A 21700-nucleotide genomic window follows, 5' to 3' on the forward strand; every position below is an offset into this window, starting at 1 on the left:
TTCTTGATAACTAAAGCCTGGGTCGGTGGTCCTCCAGGCCACGCCCCTTCCACCGTCAGCCTCCGGGCCCAGGAAATGAGCGACAGGCTGCCATGCCCCTCCTCACCACCAGGAGTCGCCCTCTCCCGTGGAACGACTGCTTAGGTCCCCACAGTGGCCCGGGACGGGGTGAGGGGACTGTGGCTTTGGCTCTGTATACATCATACGGCCTTGGCCAGCATCCATTCTTCTCTGGCCTCGGCTTTTCTGTTGGCAAAAGGGAGGGAGGGTGATCTCAGGGCCCTCCAGGCCCATCAAGGAAGGAGGTGGGGTTGGAGACGTCGGGGAGCCACTGTGTCCAGTCTCTCCTAACGGGGAGGGTAGAAGACCGGCTGGGAACAGGAGAAGCTTGGCTCCCAGGCTGTGTGCTGAAGAAGGAAGCCTAAGCAGGGCCATGTTACATTTGGTGGAAGAGGGAGAGGGTAGGGGAGGAACAGACGCCGGCCTCTCCCGCTAAGGAAGGCAAATAGAGGAAAGGACCCAGTGGGGTGGGGAAGGTCGGCCAGAGGTATCCAGAGAACCAGAGAAGGTCAGTGTGAAGGAGCCCTTGGTGATCCATCTGCACTGGGGGAAAAGGTTTTCAGCAGGTAAACACAGCCGGGACCTCAGGGGATTGTGCCTCAGCCTAGGCCTGGTAGTCGAAGACATATGGACAGGAAATGGGCAAGACATAGGCCTTTTAGAGAAGAGAGACCAAAGATGTTTGCAGAGAGGTAGGCTTTGCACAACCTGTAAAGAATGAGTAAGATCTGAATAGCAGCTACAACAAATATTGATTGAGAGCCTGCTGTGTGCCAGGCTGTGGGCCGGGCACTTGGAATTTGGCCGTGAACCTAGCAGACACAGTGACTGCCCATTTACATAGTGTGTAGTCGAGTGTGGGAGTTTACAGTCTAGCTGTGAAATAAACCTGTAGGTTTAATTATGGTGGGAGCTCAGAGAGCAGGGTAGGAGACTGCCCTGGTCTGGGACCTCCGCTGCTGAGGAAGGGTCACCTAAGCTGGGGCCTGCAGGAGGAGGGAGGAAAGGGGCCAGGATGTTCCAGAGGAGGAATAGCAAGTGTACACTCCAGATAAGAAGGGCCTGGTGGAGATTAGAAAGGGTGGAAAGAAGCCATGTCACACTGTGTTCGCAACCACTCTCCCCCACACCCAGCCTCACCCGGGTATCCTGTGTACTTGGTCACCTCCTGGGCTTTCTTGGGGGCAGAATCTGGGCAGTGGGGGAATGGATCAAGCTGAAAGACAGCTAAAGAGACTGTGGCTGAGTGCAGGATAAAGAGCCAAGGTGGAGGGGAGAGGGCTGGGCTCTGAGAGATGGGGACATCTGTGAAGAGGATATTGCCATTTTGGGGGTAACATTTTTTGAAGTGTGATATACATATAGAAGAGTCCTTTTTTCTTTCTTTCTTTTCTTTCTTTCTTTCTTTCCTTCTTTCTTTCTTTCCTTCTTTATTTCTTTTTTTTTTCTTTTTACTGTTTTGCTGCATATTAAGAATGCCCTCTTGGCCGAGTGCAGTGGCTCACATCTGTGATCCCAACACTTTGGGAGGCTGAGGCAGGTGGATTGCTTGAGCCCAGAAGTTCAAGACCAGCCTGGACAACATAGTGAGACCCCATATCTGTTTTTAAATTTAAAAAATTAAAAAGAATGCTCTCTCTGTTTGTCATATTCTGTAAAGATTGAGTAAATATCTAGAAATTCCACTAAAATTTCCTTAAGTCAACAGGACACAGAATGGTCTGCCTGGGCCTCAGTCACATTGGAAGAGCAGAGAGAGAAGGTGAGTGTGAGAGAGTCCCTGGGAAACAATGGAGGGACTGGGGATGGGGAGGTAGGAGGGGCCTGATCTTTCCAGGCATCAAGAAGCATTTGGTTTCTGTTCAAGGAGCCATGAGGAGTCACTGAAGGGTTTTAGGCAGAGCCGTGACACTACCAGAGATACTATGAGCAAAGGTTCCGGAACAGGGCAGGGCAGGGCAGGACAGGTGAGTGGGACAGAGGCACACCACCTGGGTGAGACAGAGGGAAGAGGGTGCTGCTGGCTGGGACACTGTACCCTAGAGGCTGGGGAAAACCGACCTCAACTTTCATCCCCCAGCCTAACCCTAGGAGAACCTGAGAAGAACTAGTGGAATGCCTTCCGGAAAAACAGAGACAAACTACACACCACACTTTTGTTTGTTTGTTTTGTTTTGTTTTGAGATGGTGTTTCACTCTTGTCACCCAGGCTGGAGTGCAATGGCACGATCTCGGCTCACTGAAACCTCCGCCTCCCAGGTTCAAGCAGTTCTCCTGCCTCAGCCTCCCTAGTAGCTAGGATTACAGGCACATGCCACCACATCTGGCTAATTTTTGTATTTTTAGTAGAGACAGGGTTTCGCCATGTTGGCCAGGCTGGTCTCGAACTCCTGACCTCAGGTAATCCGCCTGCCTTGGCCTCCCAAAGTGCTGGGACTACAGGCGTGAGCCCCTGCACCCGGCCTGTTTTTTTTTTGTTTGTTTTTTTTGAGACGAAGTCTTACTCTGCTCACTCTGTCGCCCAGGCTGGAGTGCAATGGCACAATCTCGGCTCACTGCAACCCCTACCTCCCAGGTTCAAGTGATGCTCCTGTCTCAGCCTCCCATGTAACTGGGATTATAGGCGTGTGCTACCACGCCCGGTTAATTTTTTGTATTTTTAGTAGAGATGGGGTTTTACCATGTTGGCCGGGCTGGTCTCGAACTCCTGACCTCAACAGATCCACCCGCCTTGACCTCCCAAAGTGCTGGGGTTAGAGGTGTGAGCCACTGCACCTGGCCAACAAACTACACACCAGACTTTCTACCCACTGCCAGGGGAGACAGAGGGATGGTCTCTCACAAAGCTCTGAAACTGTGGCAAGAAATGATTGTGCACCAGGGAGAGATGGGGCAGAGGCCTCTCCTAGGGAGCCATCTGTCCCTCGCTCTGTCAGCCCTTCATCACCTATCACAGCTGTCCCGAGTCAGCTGAGTCAGCAGACCTGTGACAGCAGCAGGCGAGGGAGGAACAGGGGCCTCTGCTAGCTTGTGTGAGGCCAGCCCCATCATCCATTGGCCCATGACAGCCCCTTCCCTCCCTACTGCAAACTGCTGTCCCCCGGCATTGCCCCTGGCTTTAACTTGAACCCAACCACAGAGTTCCGTTGGCTGTAGGCCCTTCCACCAGGAACGTCTTGGGCCTCTGACCTGAGCACCTGCTCTGGCAAAAATGTCCTGAGGACTCAAGGCCCCTTACCCTCGTGGGGCCTTCTTCTCCACATGCAGCTCCCTGCCCTGTCCCCCTGTTTCCAGGCTGGTCTTGAACTTCTGAGCTCCGCAGCTCCTGTCCCCCTATTTCCTCAGGGACAGACCTCTCCCCACGCACTTGGCCCTAACCTCATGTTCAGAAAGTTCTTTCCTTTCTACCCCACCTAAACTTCACTTGCCTTTGTGGGTTCCCACTCTGCTGGGAGAGGAATCCTTGTGTCATCAGTACCTCTCTTCCACTCCCCTCAAGAAGGGAAACCTGGCTTTCCCGTGGTGGCCCCCACATAACCTCGTGTTGGCCTGGCCTCCTGCTCCCTGGCCCTGCCTTCCCCTAGTGCCTCTGTCTTCCTGCTCTTCCTTATATTTGAAGTCCAGGTCACATCTCCCTCCCTCTTTCCCTTCCTACCTTCTTTTTCTTTCTTTCTATCTATATCGATTGATTTGTTTTACTTATAAAAATAATTAATGGGCCGGGCGCCGTGGCTCACGCCTGTAATCCCAGCACTTTGGGAGGCCGAGGTGGGCAGATCACGAGGTCAGGAGATCGAGACCATCCTGGCTAACACGGTGAAACCCCGTCTCTACTAAAAATACAAAAAAATTAGCTGGGCATGGTGGCAGCGCCTGTAGTCCCAGCTACTCAGGAGGCCGAGACAGGAGAATGGCGTGAACCCAGAAGGCGGAGCTTGCAGTGAGCCGAGATCGCGCCACTGCGCCCCAGCCTGGGTGACAAAGCAAGACTCTGTATCAAAAAAAAAAAAAAAAAAAATTAATGGTTGGGCACAGTAGGTCTCATCTGTAATCCCAACACTGGGAGGCTGAGGCAGGAGGATCACTTGAAGCCAGGAGTTTCAGACCATCCTGGGCCACATAGCAAGGCCTCGTCTACAAAAAGTGTTTAAAAATTAGCTGGGCCTGGTGGTGTGAGCATATAGTCCTAGCTACTTGGGAGGTTGAGGCTGGAGGATCACTTGAGTCCTAACCTAAACCTGAGGCATGAGTTTGAGGCTGCAGTGGTCTATGGTCGTGCCACTGCACTCTAGCCTGGGTGACAGGGTGAGATGCTGTCTCTAAAAATAAATAGTCCTGGCCGGGCATGATGGCTCACACCTGTAATCCCAGCACTTTGGGAGGCTGAGGCAGGTGGATCACAAGGTCAGGAGTTTGAGACCAGCCCGGCCAACATAGTGAAACCCTGTCTGTACTAAAAATACAAAAATTAGCCAGGCATGGTGATGCGCACCTGTAGTCCCAGCTACTCGGGAGGCTGAAAAAGGAGAATGGCTTGAACCTGGGAGGCGGAGGTTGCAGCGAACTGCACTCCAGCCTGGGTGACAGAGGGAGATTCCATCTCAAAATAAATAAATAAATAAATAAATAAATAGTCCCAAGACTATACAAGTAAAACGCTATGACACTAGTTCTATCTGGTTCCACCTTCCCGGGAGACACCCATACCTGGGTTCACTGTTTGAGTTTCTTGGCATCCATTTAGTGATCCCACTGACTCTGAGGTTTCATCCCCAGATTAAAGTTCTTTTCTTTTCTTTTTTTTTTTTTTTTGAGACTGTGTTTCACTCTTACTGCCCAGGTTTGAGAGCAATAGCGCGATCTCGGCTCACGGCAACCTCCGCCTCCCGGGTTCAAGCTATTCTTCTGCCTCAGCCTTCTGAGGGCTGGGATTACAGGTACTCGCCACAATGCCCGGCTAATTTTTTTGTATTTTTTTTAGTAGAGACAGGGTTTCACCATGTTGGCCAGGCTGGTCTCAAACTCCTGACCTTGTGATCCACCCACTTCAGCCTCCCAAAGTGTTGGGATTACAAGCGTGAGCCACCACGCCCGGCCAGATTAAAGTTCTTAACTGAAAGTAAGAGAAACAGACTCTAGCTAGTTTAAGCTGGAAAATAATTTATTAAAACTATTCTGTAGCTCATAGCATCTCCAGCAGGGCCAGAGAGTTAGCCAGGAATAATGTCCCAAAGGTCACGGCCAAGCCAGCCTGGCAGAGCCACCCTGGACACTGATACCACTGTTTGCCAATGCCACTGATTTGGGCTCTGGATGGTGGCACTAAGGGCTTACCCCCCTAAGCCTCTGGAAACAGGATTTGGCTGTCACCACCTTCCCAGGGTGCGTTCGTCTTGGTGCCTGATGCAGGTTCAGAGTCTGGCACGGGGCCTCTGGCTGGCAGAGCCTGCACCTCAGTGGCAAGGGGAGGCTGGGAAGGCCTCACCTGGCTTCTGCAATTGGAAACGAGGATTCATGAGGTGAACTCCCCAAACGTAGGGCATGTTTAGCAGCCAAAAAGGATGGCAGATGTCCCCTTCTGTTCTTGGTGAGCCCAGCCACCCACATCTCCGCGGCTCTTCCTCCACGTGCTGTGCTCTCCCACCTCTGAGACCTCTGACCTCAGCCTGCTCACCTGTCCCGCTGCAGGTCCTCAGAGCCACCTCCATCCTCCTCCTTGCAGTGAATCCCACTCCACTCACACCACAGGTCCCGGCTACACTTCGCCATCTTCTCTGTCTGCTGGCAAGAATGGCCTCGGGTATTTCTTCATATGTAGGTTTTCGTCCACGGTTGCAGGCTCATGACTCCCACAGCCCTGTTTAGAGCCTTTGGTTATGATGTTGGCTGTGTTTGGCCTCAGGAGCGGGCCTTGGGAAACAGAATCTCTCTGGCCTTTTCCTGTCCTCCTTTCACCCGCCCAAGGCCGGACTCTAATCTTCCTCCACCTTTCTGATCGTGGGACCCTAATTCCAGAGAGGGTCCTGCCCCATACTCTGGGGGAAGGAATGCTGTGGTTATGAATCTTCTATAAAAACCTAAGAGGCCTGGTTCAGAGAGCTTCTCCATAGCTGACCATGTGGAGGCTCCTAGAGTGTGGTGTGCCCAGGGAGGGCATGGAGCCTCCACACCCTTTCCCACTATTTCTGCCCTACACATTTCTTCATCTGTATCCTTTGCAATATCCTTCATAATAAACCAGTAAACATAAGTAAGTGTTTCACTGAGCTCTGTGAGCTGCTGCTCCAGCAAATTAATCAAACCCAAAGAGGAGGTTGTGGGAACCCCAGCTTGAAGCCAGTTGGTTAGAAGTTCTGGAGGCCCAGACTTGGGCCTGGTATCTGGGGTGGCAGGGCAGGCGTCTTGGGGACTGACCCCTCAACCTGTAGGATCTGACTCTGTCTCCAGGTAGGTAGTGTTGGAATTGGATTGGAGGACACCCCGCTGTGTCCGCTGCAGAACTGATTGCTCACTGGGTGGTGGGGAGAACTGCCCACCCTGCCACCACGTTTGGTCACAGAAGTCTGCTATGTATTGACTGTTGTTGTGTGAGAGCAGCAGAAAAATCCATTTGAGTTTTATCTAAACACCACTGTGTGTTTTCTGAGGGTGGATTTAGACTACCTTGGGCCCATGGCCTGTTCTCAGTAGCTGAGACCTGAAAAATTTGGAAAATCACTTTGTGCTATGGAAGGACCATAAAACAGGCACTCAGGTGCTGCCGGACAATGGGGCATTATACCTTCAAAATGTGAGTTTCTAGTAAGTCCGCTTCCAGGAATTCATCCCCAGGGAATATCTATGGTGTGCACAGAGCAATTCTATGCCAAAGATGGATAAAGAAGATGTCCCAATCTGCCTGTGTGACAACACGTGGCCACTGAGGCAGGCCTCTTTCCTTCCCCTTCTCCCAGATCTGCCCAGGCCAGTGCCCCCACCCAGATGGCATGGACTCTGCCCTCTGCCTGGGGCCCTTTCACTCACCCAGGCCTTGGCATTTGCCTATGCAAAGCCCTAAGCAGAGCAGGGAGGTGGCTGGACTGAGGGCAGCATGGACTGGGAAACTCACTCAGGCGGAGGTTTACAGCGGGGTGGTGTCCAGAACCTCCTACTGATCCTGATTCCAAACGAGGTCCCCTTGGGTGAGGGAAGTTGCCACTACCTTATGGTTCAAATGTGGAAGAAAGGTCAGCTGAGAGTGGAAGACAAAGAATAGACCCAGTAGAAACAATTCTGGATGAGGATTTGTTATTTTTGTTTTTTCAGTTTTTCCCTTTGTACCAAATGGGCTCCCTGTGAAGCCACCCCAGTGACTCTTCTTGGTTTCTTGGATGCCCTTTTGCCTGCACGTCCCAGGAATTGTCTGGTCTTCCTCTTCATTCCTAGGTATCTCCTCAGTGCCCCCAGCCTGGCGGCCTCCGAAGATGCAAGCACATGGGCTTTATTTCTCCTTTGTGCCAACAGCCAGGATGCCACCGAAATAATAAGCACAAGAAAGCTCCAGGGCCTTAGAAGTTCTCATGTCATCATTCATGATCGTGGTCTGTGTTTCCTCATTCCCTGACTTAAACAGAGTCAGAGACCAGGCCCCGGCCCTCCTTTTTATTGCGACCCTTCTCAGAAAGTCAAAGTTCTGAAATTCATTCAGGTAACAGAGCCCCTGGAAGTCATGAGCTCCTTAAGGAAGGTCACAGTTAGCACTGCTAATTCCATTGTAGGAAAGGAGGGTCCAGACCCAATCCTGGTGAGGTACAGGATGCTTAGCCTTTAGGGTACAGGCTCTGGGGCAGGCAGAGCTCAGGTTGAATCCTACCTCCAACACTTGCTAATTGCATGACCTCAGGAAAGCTATTCAACTTCTCAGAGCCTCAGTGTTATGACTGAATTGTGTTCCCTTAAAATTCTTATGCTAAAATCCTAACCTCCCATGTGAGTATTTAGAGATAGGGTCTTTAGGGAGGTCATTAAGAATAAACGAGGTCATGGGGGTGGGGCCCTAATCTGATAGTGTGGGTGTCTTCATAAGAAGAAGAGTTACCAGAACCGCCTCTCTCTGCACAGACAAGAGGCCATGTGAGGACACAGAGAAAGCAGCTGTTTACAAGCCAAGAAGAGAGGCCACATCACAAACCAACCCTTATGACACCTTGATCTTAGACTTCTAGCTCCAGAACAGTGAGAAAATGACATTTCTGTTGCTTAAGCCACACAGTTTGTGGGTTTTAGTTATGGCAGCCCGAGTTGACTAATGCACTCAGTTTCCTCATTTGAAAAGCAGGGATAAAACTAGTACTTGCGGCATGACGTTATTGTGAGAATCCAATGAGGAAACACACGTAATGCCTGCCTGCTTCATCTTCCTACGGCATCTTCAACGCCTGGAACAGCCTCTGGCAGACAGTGGATGTTCAATAAATACCCACTGAATGGATAAATACATCCATTAAAAAATGAAGCTGCCACACTAAATATTAGAACCTCTTTCTAAGCGCTTCCCTCACCTTCATTTCCTTAATCGCTGGTCATTACTCACCAGCAAATGACAACAGTAGTAAAGGGTTTAATAAAAGTGTCTGCAAGGCCAGCCTGCTGTTTTTAATTGGATCTGCCAAATAATGTAATGTTGTCTATGAGTTGAGAAAGGCGACACTGATCAGAGAGCCGAAGGAAGCCTGAGAACCCTGGTCCAGCTTAGCTCTTCCTCTTATAGTGCAGAGGGGCTGGAGACCACAGCTGGGGGAGGCCTGCCTAGGGGAGGCTCAGAGACCTGGGGCTGGGCCCTGGGAGTGTCCTGGATGAAGTTGGTCTGTGGGAGGCCACAGCAGATCTACCTTCCCGGTGTTTAAGAGATGCAAATGATGGGAACAATGGAGCCCTTTTCCCCAGGCCATTTGTGGCAGATCCTGGGCTCCAGGGAGGCAAAGCTCCTCTGCCTCTGCCATGGTAAGATGTGGTCCCAGGACGGCCCCAGGCACGTAAACCTGCCCACCTGGGAGGCCCAGGACTCGGCCACAGGGCGGCTGCACTCACCCCTCTACTCCCCACCCTGGCTTTTTCCAGGACAAGCTCAGTGGGAGCAGGCCCCGGTGAGTACTGGGGCTCCTCTCTCCCCTGCCCTCCCCTCTTTTCTCTCTCTGCCTCTCCTCTCCTGGGCACAGCCATCCCAGGAGCTGTGCTGGCTCTGCCTGGCCCCTCTCTGCCCAGGGAGACCATTCACACGCCTCCACTTCCTGTCAGCACTAGGGCTCCCCGAGTCCCGGCTTCCCCAGGGCACCAGCTCATGCAGTTATGCGCCCATGGGCACCAGCTCTGCCCCCAGCCTCCTTCTCTGCTGCCCTGGTATCAGGGCATCTGTCAGTCACACTGTCATGGATGTGAATGTCCCAGAACACAGCATCTGTCTCACACAAACTCCAGGGCCCCTTGGGCAGAGTTGACTAGAATGTGCTTGCAGGCTGGGGCCACCGCTCCCACCCCCCAGATGTGTGGGTAAGTGACACAGGGGGTCAGAGGGGCCCAACAGACTGGGATCCCTTGCAAGTCAGATTCCCCCTAAGTGACTCTGCACACCTCCTGCCTCCCAGAGCCCAGCACTGCTGAGTCACAGGGGCCTAGCTCTCCCATCTGTCTTGGCCAGAATCAAGGGTGCAGGGGACAGGGGATGGGCATAGGTGGAAGGGTCCCTTGTTTCCAAACTGCCTACCTCAGTGGCCCTGCGGCAGCATTGGCAATGCCTGTGATGAGTGGTTCCTTTGAGTTGAAGCACTGGAGCTGTCAAGGGTGGGTGGTTTATTATACTGGGGAAAGGTGGGCAGGGAGGAGGTGAGGCCAGCTTGTGTGTCCAGACTCCCCAGGTTGGAGAGAAGATGCTCCCAGCCCTTCCCTTCTGCCTGCCCCAGGGACTTGGAGACACAAGGTGAGTCTGGCTACTGAGGTTGGGGTGGGGAGGCAGCGGCCAGAGCCTGCGCTGAACACCCGCTCCCCTCCATTCCTGCTGTGCTGAGCATCCCTTCCTCCAGGCCCAGGAGGAGGACGAGGAGGAAAATAAGTATGAGCTGCCCCCCTGTGAGGCTCTGCCCCTCAGTCTAGCCCCTGCCCATCTTCCTGGCACTGAGGAGGACTCCTTGTACCTGGGTGAGGGCTGGGAGGTGGGAGGCAGGAAGACCAGGTGCTTGGGCAGGGCAGGAGGGTCCCCACAAGACAAGAGGGCATAGGCCTCGCCTCTCCTCCCCTGCCCGCACTGAGGCAGCAAAGGAGGCCTCAGCTGGCAATCATCAGGGCCTCTTGGCTGGGCAGGGAGAGAGAGAGAGAGATGAAGGAACGGAGGGAGGGAGGGTGGGAGGGAGGAAGAAGAGTGGGAAGGGAAGAGGAGGGGTGGTGTAACCAAGGCAACAGTGGGGGCCTGGCATTCCCCTTCTGAGATCCCAACACTTCTTCAGGCCAAGGGCGGGGGTGCTGGGAGAGCCCCGGCTGCCGCTGGCATCCCACCCCCACTGCTCCGCTCCTCGGCCAGGTGGGGGCAGGGAAACTGCCCGCCTCCAGTTGCCATGGAGACTGGGCTGTCAGGAAGCCAATGAGCAAGGGGAGCGAGGGAAGGAGGAAGAAATGGAGGCTGGTCGGGGGGAGGTGGGAGGAAAATGGGAACCCACCTGGGAGTAACCCACCAAGTCACAACGCATGCGATCTTTTCCAGATCACTCTGGCCCCCTGGGTCCATCAAAGCCATCGCCACCCTTGCCTCAGCCCACCATGGTGAGAGGCCTCTCCAGAAGTCCCTCCTTCCCCACCCGCCCCATCCCAGGCTGCCATTTCCCAGTGAGTAAATCTTAGAGTCATCTCATTTGCAAGATTCCCCCACATTTGCATTCAAGGGGCCCCTGAAAAATCAGATGCCAGATGCATGAGAAGCCAGAGCCCTGCCGCTGCTGTCAGTCACTCCTCCAACTCGCCTGGCCTGGTCCTTCCAGCCTCCCCTTCAGCTTCACCCACGGTGCCCTTCTCATCTCTCTGAAGGGGAGGGGAGGGGCTCAGCTGCCCTTCCCTTGGATTCTGGGACCTGAGGACCCCTCCCCACCTCCAGAACAAACAAATCCCTTCCTCAGCTGTCAGTCACTGCCAGCTCCCATTCCCACCTTTATCCCAGTGGGACTTTATGGATTTTGAAAGCTACTACCTTTATCATACATTTCACTAGAATTTTGGTAAAAAGCAGGGTGCTATTCACAACAAAGAAAGAGCCACAGGGTAGAAGCAAAGGGAAGAGTCATCCCTTTTGTACATTTTTTAAAGCTACACAGATATAAGTGGTCTCATCTCATTCTATCCCGCCCCATCCTTGCCCTCCTGGAAGGAAACTGGTGCCTCAGTTTCCTTCCCCCATCCGCCCTCACCGGCCCCACTGTGCCCACAGCTGAAGGGAGCAGTGAGCCTGCCGGTGGCCGGGAAGCAGGGACCTATCTTCGGAAGGCGAGGTAATGGGGACGTCCTCTCTTTCTGTGGCTCCACCCTGGGACGGGGAGTCTTCCCGCCACAGGGTAGAGCTGTGCTTGCCTGACATGCCCTTTCACGGCACTCCCCTGGCTGTGCCCCTTTTTAACCTACCAATCCTCTAAGGTAGGCAGGCAGGTGGCGTTGCCTCTAATGAAATGAATGAGGAGACTGAGGCCCAGAGATACAAAATGCTGTGCCTAAGATCACACAGAAGCAGAATCTGCTCTTTTTTTTTTTTTGGCTTGGCTGCTCTGATTTTTTTTTTTTTTTTTTTTGAGTCAGAGTCTCGCTCTGTTACCCAGGCTGGAGTGCAGTGGCACGATCTTGGCTCACTGCAACCTCTGCCTCCCGGGTTCAAGCAATTTCTGGCTAATTTTTGTATTTTTAGTAGAGACAAGATTTCACTATGTTGGCCAGGCCGGCCTCGAACTCCTCACCTCAAGTGATCTGCCCGCCTCGGCCTCCCAAAGTGCTGGGAATTACAGGCATGAGCCACTGTGCCTGGCTGCTATGATTTTTTGAACAGTCCAAAGTTATTTGGAGCCAGGCCTGGCAAGTCAGTTGGGAGGTCAGGAAAGGTGACACCATAGGGCTGTGCAGAGAACCATCAGGGGATGAGAAAAGCTTTCTCCTGGGGCTTCAAAGCTGGCTCTGAGATGCTCTCCTCGGGGGCGCCCTAAGGAGACTCTGCTCTTTCAGCCTTAGTCCCACTGAATTCCTTTCTGCTCCCTGCCGTGCATGACAGGTGGTTCTCTCCTTTTCCTTCCAGAGCAGGGTGCATCGTCCAGAGTGGTGAGCAGCCCCTCCATTTCCCCTCACTTTCCAGGGTTCTGGTTAAGAAACTGGCACGGGTGGGGTGGGAGCTAGGGAGGGCCAAGAAATATTCCTGAAACCAAGGGAAAAGGCCCAGAGCAGGGCCCCTGCCCCTCAGTCACAGGCCCCTGGCAGGCAATGAGGCAGCTGTCCTGAGGGTGCCGCCCAGGGATCCTCACACTCTCTGAGAGCTGGGGCCCATGGGCGCCTCTGAAGGGGAAGGTGCTCATGGGATGCCCCCTCTGAGACAGAGGAGAAATTGCAATCATTCAAGCTAGCTCCCAGAAAGAGGGTCACCATGTGAGGAGGGAGTGAGGTGCCTGCTACCCCTTCAAATCGATGGCTTCTCCCGCAAAACCCCTAGTCCTAAATGGAGCCTCAGGACTGGTCAAACCCATGGTCTCATACACCCCTCCCTACCTTAGGTGCCAGGCCCTCCAGAGAAACCTGTTGAGGACCTCTACTTGGAATGTGAGCCCGATCCAGGTGAGCCCCTCCCTCAGCTCCAGACCCCCCCTGCCCGAGGCCCTCAGCTGCTCACAGCACAACACACTCTCCTGGCTCCATCTGCTTCCCTTGCTGCCTCTCCACCCCCACCGACATGCATTTGCCTTCAGTCACCGCATGGACATCACGGGGAGCAGCAGCCTTTCGTCCAGGTTGACCCACACTGTGCCAGCAAGGGAGGTGCTCCCCTTAGAGCATGGGCTGGGTGGGGCTCCCCAGCTGCTGCGGCCAGGATAGCATCTGCCTCTAGTTGGAAGCACTCCCAGAAAGTCCAGGCTGCAGAGAAGCAGCAGGCCCTGCAGCTATTCTCAGCCCCACCCTGGCCAGCATGGATTCCCTGCCTGGTGCCCAGCCGAGCCCAGCCTGCCCTCCCTGTTTCAGTCCTGGCTTTGACTCAGACTCTCAGCTTCCAAGTCCTTAGGCCCTCAGGCTCTCTGCCCAGGACATCAATGGTGCCCAGGTAAGTGCCCCACCAGGTGTGCACCTGTATGTATGTATGTGAGACACAGAGAGAGACAGCACCCCAGTTCAGGCTTCCCCAGCCCTGACCCTGGGATGGAATCTCCTTGCACTGTCCTCCGGTTGTTTGCAGTGGTGGCAGGGGCAGCTTGGGATGCTGGGTTCACTGGCTCTTTCTCTTGAAAAACATAAAGACCCTGAGTTCTGTCCCCCAATTTGCTTCCCACAGGCTTACCACAGCGCCCCAGGAAGCTCGGAATGTAAGAGGCTGATGGTCAGGGGAGAAGAGAGGGAGGCAGGGAGGGAGGGTCGGGGTGGGACCTGGGGCCCAGCCTCTTCTGATCAGACCTCCTGTATGCCAGGGAGCAGCAGATGCCACCTCTAAAGGTGAGTAAAGTCTGGTCCAAAGGTAGTGAGTTATCCCAACTGATTGTTCACAGGCAGTTACAGATCAAACTCATTGTTCTACCCCTTCCCCACTTCTCACTACTGCACTTGACTAGACTTAAAAAAAAAAAAAGTAGGTGAATGCAGGCATCTTCAGCATGAATTCGGCTAGTCCTGCCAGGGCCTGCCCCAGCCCCAGCCCTGCAGGCCAGACTCCCTCAGGCCCCAAGTTACTGAGGATGTCCCTGAAGCTCTGACTGCAGCTGAGATCAGGCCTGAGGCCACCCTCTTGGGCATTTTCCAGGGTCTGCACCAAATCAGGAAGCTCCTAGTCTCTGCCCCAAAATCATGCCTCATTTGGAGGTCACACGAGGCCTGGCTGGTGGGTCCTACCAGGGCACTGGATCTGGAGAGTGGAGGAAGCACTGGGTGCCCGGGTTTGGGCTCGGGCCCATGTACGCCTCCTCCTACCCCCTGCCCCTGCAGCTGTCCCCTAGAAGCCGCCTTTGACCACCCCCACCCTACCCCAGCTCAATAATCTGCTTCTTCTAGCAGGAAGGAAATCGTCTCTTCCCTCTGTAGCCCCCACTGGGAGCGCCTCAGCTGCTGAGGTGAGGAGGGGCTGGGAGCAGGCTGTAGGGAGAGGTTCCGGGAGCAGAGCCTGAGAGTCCTCACCCAGGAACCCTCTTGGGCTGAAGGGTGCACCACTGCAAGAACACATTGAACACACGTGTGCAGCACCCCGCCGTGCCCCACACAGGGACACCTCTTTGTTCTGCCTGCGGGGGACTCAGTTGAGCAAAGGCGATGGGAACACAAATAACTGCACCCTGGGTCCTCGGCTCCCCATGCCTGATCGAGTGCCCTGGCATGTCTCTGAGTGACTGTGTGTATGCACAGGACGGTGATCTGCTGGCTCAGCCTTGGTACTCAGGGAACTGTGACCGCCATGCTGTTGAGAGTGCCCTGCTCCACTTACAAAAGGTGGGCAGCCACAGACCCCGGGTCTTCTCCGAAACCCCTTTTGCTCACAGGCTGTGGCTGGCCGAGCAGTGGGGAGCAGGAGAGCCAGGAGGGTTCTGGCCCCATCATGGGTCAGGGCGGTGGGAGGGCCATTGGAAGATGAGGTTGATGGCTGGGGTCTCCTCCACAGGATGGGGCCTATACCGTGCGCCCCAGCTCAGGGCCTCATGGCTCCCAGCCCTTCACCCTGGCAGTGCTTCTCCGAGGCCGGGTCTTCAACATTCCCATCCGGCGGCTGGATGGCGGACGCCACTATGCCCTGGGCCGGGAGGGCAGGAACCATGAGGAGGTGGGAGCTGGAGGAGGCAGGGGCCTGAGGAGGCAGGGGCCTAAGTAGGGACCGCAGAGCTGTACCCCGGGCCCAGCCAAGAGCATTTGCCTATGGAAAAACCTTCATTTTGTATCTTTCTGGGGTGGGCAGAAATGACAGAGCCCAGAGCCCTGAACTCCTTCCCAGACGCCAGGCCCTCTGGTGGGGGAGGTGCCCCTCCTGCCATGGCTCAGTCTGCACAGAGTCGAGGTGGGGCCTTTGTGCCTTTAATGAACCCAGCTGGGAGGAGGGCGGGGTCCAGGATCTTCAGACTCTTGTCTACCTCCCCCGAGGACTCAACATCGCACCCAGCATTTGCCAGGATGCAAACTAGAGACACCCATCACACAGCTCCCCACGCTGGAGGACCAGGGCAGAGGCGCACCCCAGAGTCAGTTTGATCTAGCCTTGGACATAAGAGTCTGGCCAGTGGCGTGCCCATAGGTGCAGCAGCAGGAAAGTTGCCTGAGGCCTGGAATGGGGCAGCAAAATGGCAGTGGAACGGCATGGGGCAAACAGGAAGGAAGATATCTAGAAAAATGTCAAAAGTCCCCTTGTCAGAGTCCCACAGTTGCCTCAGGAAGTTGCTCCCAGCATGAGGCTCATGGGACTCACGGATGCCCTGCCTCCCTGGCCAGCTCTTCTCCTCCATGGCCGCCATGGTCCAGCACTTCACGCGGCACCCTCTGCCCCTTGTGGACAGACACAGCGGCAGCCGGGAACTCACCTGCCTGCTCTTCCCCACCAAGCCTTGAGGCCACAGCAAAGTACACACCGCCTTTGGCCCCAGTTTGCTTCTTGCCCTGCCCCACCTTGGGCTGTCTTCCTCTCTCCTTCCCCACCCCTCCTCGCCCTAGCCTTTTCCAGTGCCTGCAAGCAGCATTAATGGGGAAAGGCTGCCTGGAGGCCCAGGGAAGGGTCCTGGAGACCCCACCCCATGCTCACCTAGAGCCTCCCATTGCCCTCTCTGTTGCCTCTCCAAGGCTGACACCCTCTTCCTGGCCTCCAGGAATGCAGGTGTCCGCCCAGTTCACTAGGTCCTGGATGAAGGAACTGCGGTGGCCTAGACCAGTCAGGGGACAGCACAGGCACTGCCGGAACAGCAAAGGATCCTCTCACATCTACTTGTGGGCCTAGAGCATCCTGAGAGGGACTGGCCTGCCTTGCACAAGTTTGCTTTCAATAAACATTTGTTGAATGCATTATTGAATCTGCTAAATGAAGCAGAGGTGGCCTGCACAAGGGAGGCCCCACGGTTCTCAAGTGTCACAGGGCAGACTAGCCTGCAGTTATGGAGATGCAGGAGCTAGGCCCAGGCAGAAAGGGCCAGCCGTTTCTACCCCAGATTGGGGCGTTTACTTTTGATGCTCTGTGCCGAGCGAGGCCAGGCTGAGTGGCTGATTTTTGTTTTGATTTGTGGGAGTTGGAGTGGGGAAGGGAGGGAGGCTCAGTGCTGTCTCTGACACCCTATTAAATGAGGAGAATGGAGTCCATTACCTACTCCTCCAACACCTACTTACTGTACCGTGCTCCCGGGGGAGTGATGAGCCTGATTTTGGGAGCTTGGTGTTGTCTAGAGGAGGGGAGACGGTGGGCCCCGGGAAACAACTAGATCTGATGCTCCAGTCTAGGGTCAAAGCTAGGGAAAGCTGAACAGCGGCGCTCAGAGAAGACAGGACGGCGGGCAAGAGCTTGGGGGGCGGTGGGAGGTGGAGGGGCACTTCAGGTCCCCAGGCGGCCAGGCGAAGCTCCGGGACAGGGCGCGGACCCCGAGGCCCAGGGAGCTCCGGGTGGCCGGCGGCCTGCAGGCGGGCGAGGGCCTCGGGCGGCACAGGGCAGGCCAGGGGGCGGGGGCGTCTCGGGCCCTGGCGTGGCGCCCGGAACACCCCGTGCCGGAAGCTCCATGTGACCGTGACTCCGCAGAAGCCGCGAGCGCAGCGAAACAAAGGGCGGCTCTGCGGCCGCCTCGAGCTCAGGCTGGCACCGAGGGCCCGGACCCCCATCCCACTTCGCACCCCCGGGCCTCCCGGCTCTGCTTGCCCTCTGACCCCGGGCTCTGGCAGGGCCGGGAGGCGCAGGAACCCCGCGGGGGATGGGGCCGGCGGGCAGGCACTGAAGACACTGGGATGCAGGCGGGAGGCTGGGGGCGGGGGGGGGGGTGCGGGGCTGCAGGGCGTGGACGGTCTCTGTCACTGCCGGCTCCTGCGGCTTACCGCCTCGGAACCTTCATTTCTTGCCTGTAATAAGGGGGAAGGTAATCGTCCCTACGTAATCGTCCTCTGGTTAGGAGGCTTAAGTGAGACATGCCACGTAAAGGGATGCCTGCGTAAAGGGGTGTCTGATGGGGAGAAGGAAACACCAAATTCGGGCCAATTAGCTGCCACTGTCAAAATCGCTGGGAAGACACAGTTATCGGCCAGGGCACCAGGAAGGGGCACAGGCTGGGGCAGCTGGCATAGGGGTGGGGTGCGGGGGGCAGGTGGACACCGGTGTGTGTATGTGAGGAAGGGACCAGCAGCGGAGGCCTCTAGCAGAAACAGGAGAATAGGAGACCCCCCAGACATGCCCTCAGCCCCACCGGCCCAGCCCTGGCTCCCTCCAGACCCTGGCCTCTGTCCTCCACACCCTCCCCAGCCTCATCCCGCAGGCCCGCAGGGGCTGTGGAGGCTGGGGAGCTTGGCACCTTGGGCCGGGACTCAGGGTACAGTCAGCCCCCTAGTATCCCCACAACAGCTCTACAGGTTCCACTTCCCTAGAGGAGCTCTCCACTCTGTGGCCACAAAGGCCTCGGGACTCAGAGGCCTGTTGTTACTGAGCCCCGCAGCCATGAGGCCTTTGGTGGGGGAGTAGAAGTTACAGCCCAGAGCTCCTGAAGTTAATGGCCCAACAGGGACTCTGATTTTTCCCAGCTTAGGGACTAACTTCAAGGAACTAGCCTCCATTCCTCCCCTCCCTGGGGAGAAAGAGAGGAGGAGCAGCTAGGCAGTGGGACAGTCTGTAACCCAGGCTCTTGAGGACAAAAAGGAACCTGTTGCCTGCCCAGTGCCTCCTCAGCTTGCAGGCCTGAGCAGATGGCCCCTTGTCCAGGGAGCCTTCACCACTCCCCCAGCCTGGGCCCAGGTACTTAGGCCATCGTCTCTTCACTCCCAGGACAGACCAGCTACTACTGCCCACTATTGGATATTCTGGGCCTGGAATACAGCAGGTGGCGCATATTTATTGAAAGAGTGATCAAATAGGTCAAGTCTATTCTGGATTCCTCTAAAGCTGATAACATTCTTTTATCAGGGCCTCCTTTGTTAAGTGAAAAGTCCAATCCAGTGCTGTCCAATAGAACTTTCTGTGATGATAGAAACGTTCTGTATCTGCATTGTCGAGTACAGTAGCCACCAGCCACTGGGGGTCATTGAGCACTTGGAATGTGACTAGTGTAACTGAGAAACTGAATTGTTCATTAACGATTTAATTACTTTTAAATAGCCACATATGGCCAGGGTTCCAAGTCTCATGCCTTCGCAAGTGTGAGGGGCAGTGGGGAAAGCTGGAGAAGTCGGCAGGGGCTAGGTCTGGAGCAGCCTGGGAGGCCTCCATAAGGCCCTGGGGAGCCATGGAGGCTCTGAGCAGGGGTGGATGCAGGAGGGATGATGGTATCCTAGGAGCATCACTCTCGTTGTGTAGTGCTGAATGGGCCAGAAGGGCCGCACAGAGGCCAGGGGAACATTTAGGGGCTACAGGTATTCTGATCATTCGGGTGAGAGATGACTCCCCTTGATTTTTCACCATGCCAGCATCCCTCCAAGCACCCCATCCCCATTTCCTCCCACCCAGTAGGCCAGACTCTAGAAAATTCTAGGCAGGGTCACCGACTAGGGGATTAAGTCTTTGAGAAGTGCCGTTTGGAGGCTGGGTGAGGTGGCTCACACCTATAATCCTAGCCTGCTGAGGCCAGCAGATCACTTGAGGTCAGGAGTTCGAGACCAGCCTGGCCAACGTGGTGAAACTCTGTCTCTACTAAAAATACAAAAATTACCCAGGCCTGGTGGCACATGCCTGTAATCCCAGCTACTCGGGAGGCTGAGGCAGGAGAATTGCTTGAGCCCAGGAGGTGGAGGTTGCAGTGAGCTGACATCGCGCCACTGCACTCCAGCCCGAGAGACAGAGCAAGACTCCTGTCTCAAAAAGAAAAAAAAAAAATGCCTTTTGGTGAAGAAGCCCGTGTATTACAAACAGACAGTGGGTTACCTGTCTCCAGAGGCTGGGGAGGGTCTGTAGGACAGGGGAGCTGAAGGAGTGTGTAGCTGAGAAGGGCATGAAAGCCTCAGCAAAACCACACCTGCCGGGGCTCAGAGCATGGTCTAAGCAACGTTCTGCCAGGCTTTCAGCTTTGGTTTCTGAAGAGGCAGCCTGATCTTTGGTGAAAACACAGACAGAAGGACCCAAGTTTCATTCTGGCTCAGCTACTCACTTCCTGTGTAACCTTAGCCTCAGTCTCTCCACTTTTAAAATGGGGCTAATAATACATATGTCTGAGGATTGTTGCAAGGATGAGAAATGACGTAAATAATATGTATAGGCTGGGCGCAGTGGCTCACAGCTGTAATCCCAGCACTTCAGGGGACCAGGGTGGAAGGATCACTTGAGCTCAGGAGTTCAAGAATAACCTGGCCAATAAAAAAATCCCATCACTACAAAAAAATAAAAAAATTAGCTGGGTGTGGTGGTGTGTGCTTGTAGTCTCAGCTACTTGAGTCTTCGAGGTTGATGCTGCAGTGAGCCATGATCACGTCACCGTGCACCCTAGCCTGAGCAACAGAGCAAGATCCTTTCTCAAAAAACAAAACATGGATTTAACATATACTTTGGCGCCATAGAAAAAGAACGAGATCATGCCTTTTGCAGAGACATGGATGGAGCTGGGGGCCGTTATCCTTAGCAAACTAACACGGGAACAGAAAACCAAATACCGCATGTTCTCACCTGTAGGTGCCCGTGCTAAGTGATGAGAACACATAGATGTGTAGAGAGAAACAACACGCACTGGGGCCTATCGAAGAGGGGAGGGTGGGAGGAGGGAGAAGATCAGGAAAAATAGCTAATGGGTACAAGGCTTAATACCTGGGTGATGAAATAATCTGTACAACAAACCCCTATGACACAAGTTTACCTATGTAACAAACCTGCATGTGTGCCCCTGAACTTAAAAGTTAACAAGATCCATATACTGGCTGAGTGCAGTGGCTCACGCCCGCAATCCCAGCACTTTGGGAGGCTGAGGCGGGCAGATCACGAGGTCAGGAGATCGAGACCATTCTGGCCAACATGGTGAAACCCCGTCTCTACTAAAAATACAAAAAAAAAAAAAAAAAAAATTAGCTGGGCGTGGTGGCGTGCACCTGTAGTCCCAGCTACTTGGGAGGCTGAGGCAGGAGAATCGCTTGAACCCAGGAGGCAGAGGCTGCAGTGAGCCAAGATCATGCCACTGCACTCCAGCTTGGGTGACAGAGCGAGACTCTGTCTCAAAAAACAAAAACAAAACAAAACAAAACAAAAACCCGTATACTTAGCCTAATACAGAGCTTGACATGTAATAGGAGCCATAGGATTGGTACCTAATAATATTAATAACTGATTTGGCAAAGCTTGGTTCAGGTCACTTTTGTGCCGCATTTTTAAGGACTCAGTCTTTCCCAATATACACAATACTTATGACGTCTTTAGGCACTGTAGGTACTGTAATAATTATTGTTGTTTTTTTTTTTTTAATTTTTTTCAGGGGGCTTTCTGGTAAAAACTGGAAAGGCTGCTAGACGAATACTAAAAGAGCTGTAACATTAATAATTATTGTTTTGTCTGCCCACCGGGCTTTCCTGTTCCCCTTCTGGTAGCACAATCCACTTCCCCCACTATAGATCAGGCATGTGACCTAGGTCTGACTGGGACCAAACAGGGCCCATGAAAACCTCTTGATGTTGAGAGAGAGAAGCCAGCCCTCTTTCCAAATCTGAGCTGCAAATGGCCACCTTCCCTGCCATGTGGATAGAGCAGAAGTGAAGCAAAGACAAAGAAAAAGAGTCTTGGAGACTTTGGGTCCTGCCCCAAAGCCACAGTATTTGCCTTAGTGCCCCTCCCAGTTATGTGAGCTAGAAATTTCCTTTTTGGCTTAAGCTAGTGGGAATATGGCTTCTGATCTTTGTAAAGAAGACTCCAGGCCGGGTGCAGTGGCTCACACTTGTAATCCTAGTGCTTTGGGAGACCAAGGAGGAAGGATTGCTTGAGCTCAGGAGTTTGAGACCATCTTGGGCAACATAGTGAGACCCTGTCTCTACAAAAAAATAAAAAGAAAAATATTAGCAGGAGTAGTGATGTGTGCCTGTCGTCCTAATTACTTGGGAGGCTGAGACAAGAGGATTGCTTGAGCCTGAGAGTTCTGGACTGTAGTGTGCTATGCCGTTCTGGTGTCTGAACTTAGTGGCATCAGTATGGTGACCTCCCAAGAGTGGGTGATCACCAGATTGCCTAAGCAGGGGTGAACCTGCCCAGGTAGGAAACAGAGCAGATTAAAACTCTTGTGCTGATCAATAGTGGGATCATATCTGTGAATAGCCATTTGCG

The 21700-nt window shown here is 54.2% G+C and overlaps 1 protein-coding gene and 1 non-coding gene across 2 annotated transcripts; one reads left to right on the plus strand and one right to left on the minus strand.

Moving 5' to 3' along the window:
* Positions 1–8966: 8966 nt before the first annotated feature.
* SH2D6 (SH2 domain containing 6) lies at positions 8967–16238 on the plus strand. Its single transcript, XM_032177400.2, has 16 exons — positions 8967–9074; positions 9160–9185; positions 9554–9588; positions 9945–10015; positions 10119–10233; positions 10793–10851; positions 11510–11570; positions 12359–12381; positions 12828–12888; positions 13291–13369; positions 13598–13628; positions 13731–13755; positions 14308–14366; positions 14656–14739; positions 14909–15067; positions 15727–16238. The coding sequence occupies exons 1-16, from the start codon at positions 8967–8969 to the stop codon at positions 15841–15843; spliced, it is 1113 nt and encodes a 370-aa protein (XP_032033291.2). The 3' UTR covers positions 15844–16238.
* A 4622-nt stretch (positions 16239–20860) lies between these two features.
* Positions 20861–20922, minus strand: LOC116484356 (U7 small nuclear RNA). Its single transcript, XR_004252530.1, has one exon. It is a non-coding gene; the product is annotated as a U7 small nuclear RNA (small nuclear RNA).
* Positions 20923–21700: the final 778 nt, after the last annotated feature.

The sequence above is a fragment of the Hylobates moloch genome, unplaced genomic scaffold, assembly GCF_009828535.3.
Source record: "Hylobates moloch isolate HMO894 unplaced genomic scaffold, HMol_V3 SCAFFOLD_15, whole genome shotgun sequence".
Classification (NCBI taxonomy): domain Eukaryota; kingdom Metazoa; phylum Chordata; class Mammalia; order Primates; family Hylobatidae; genus Hylobates; species Hylobates moloch.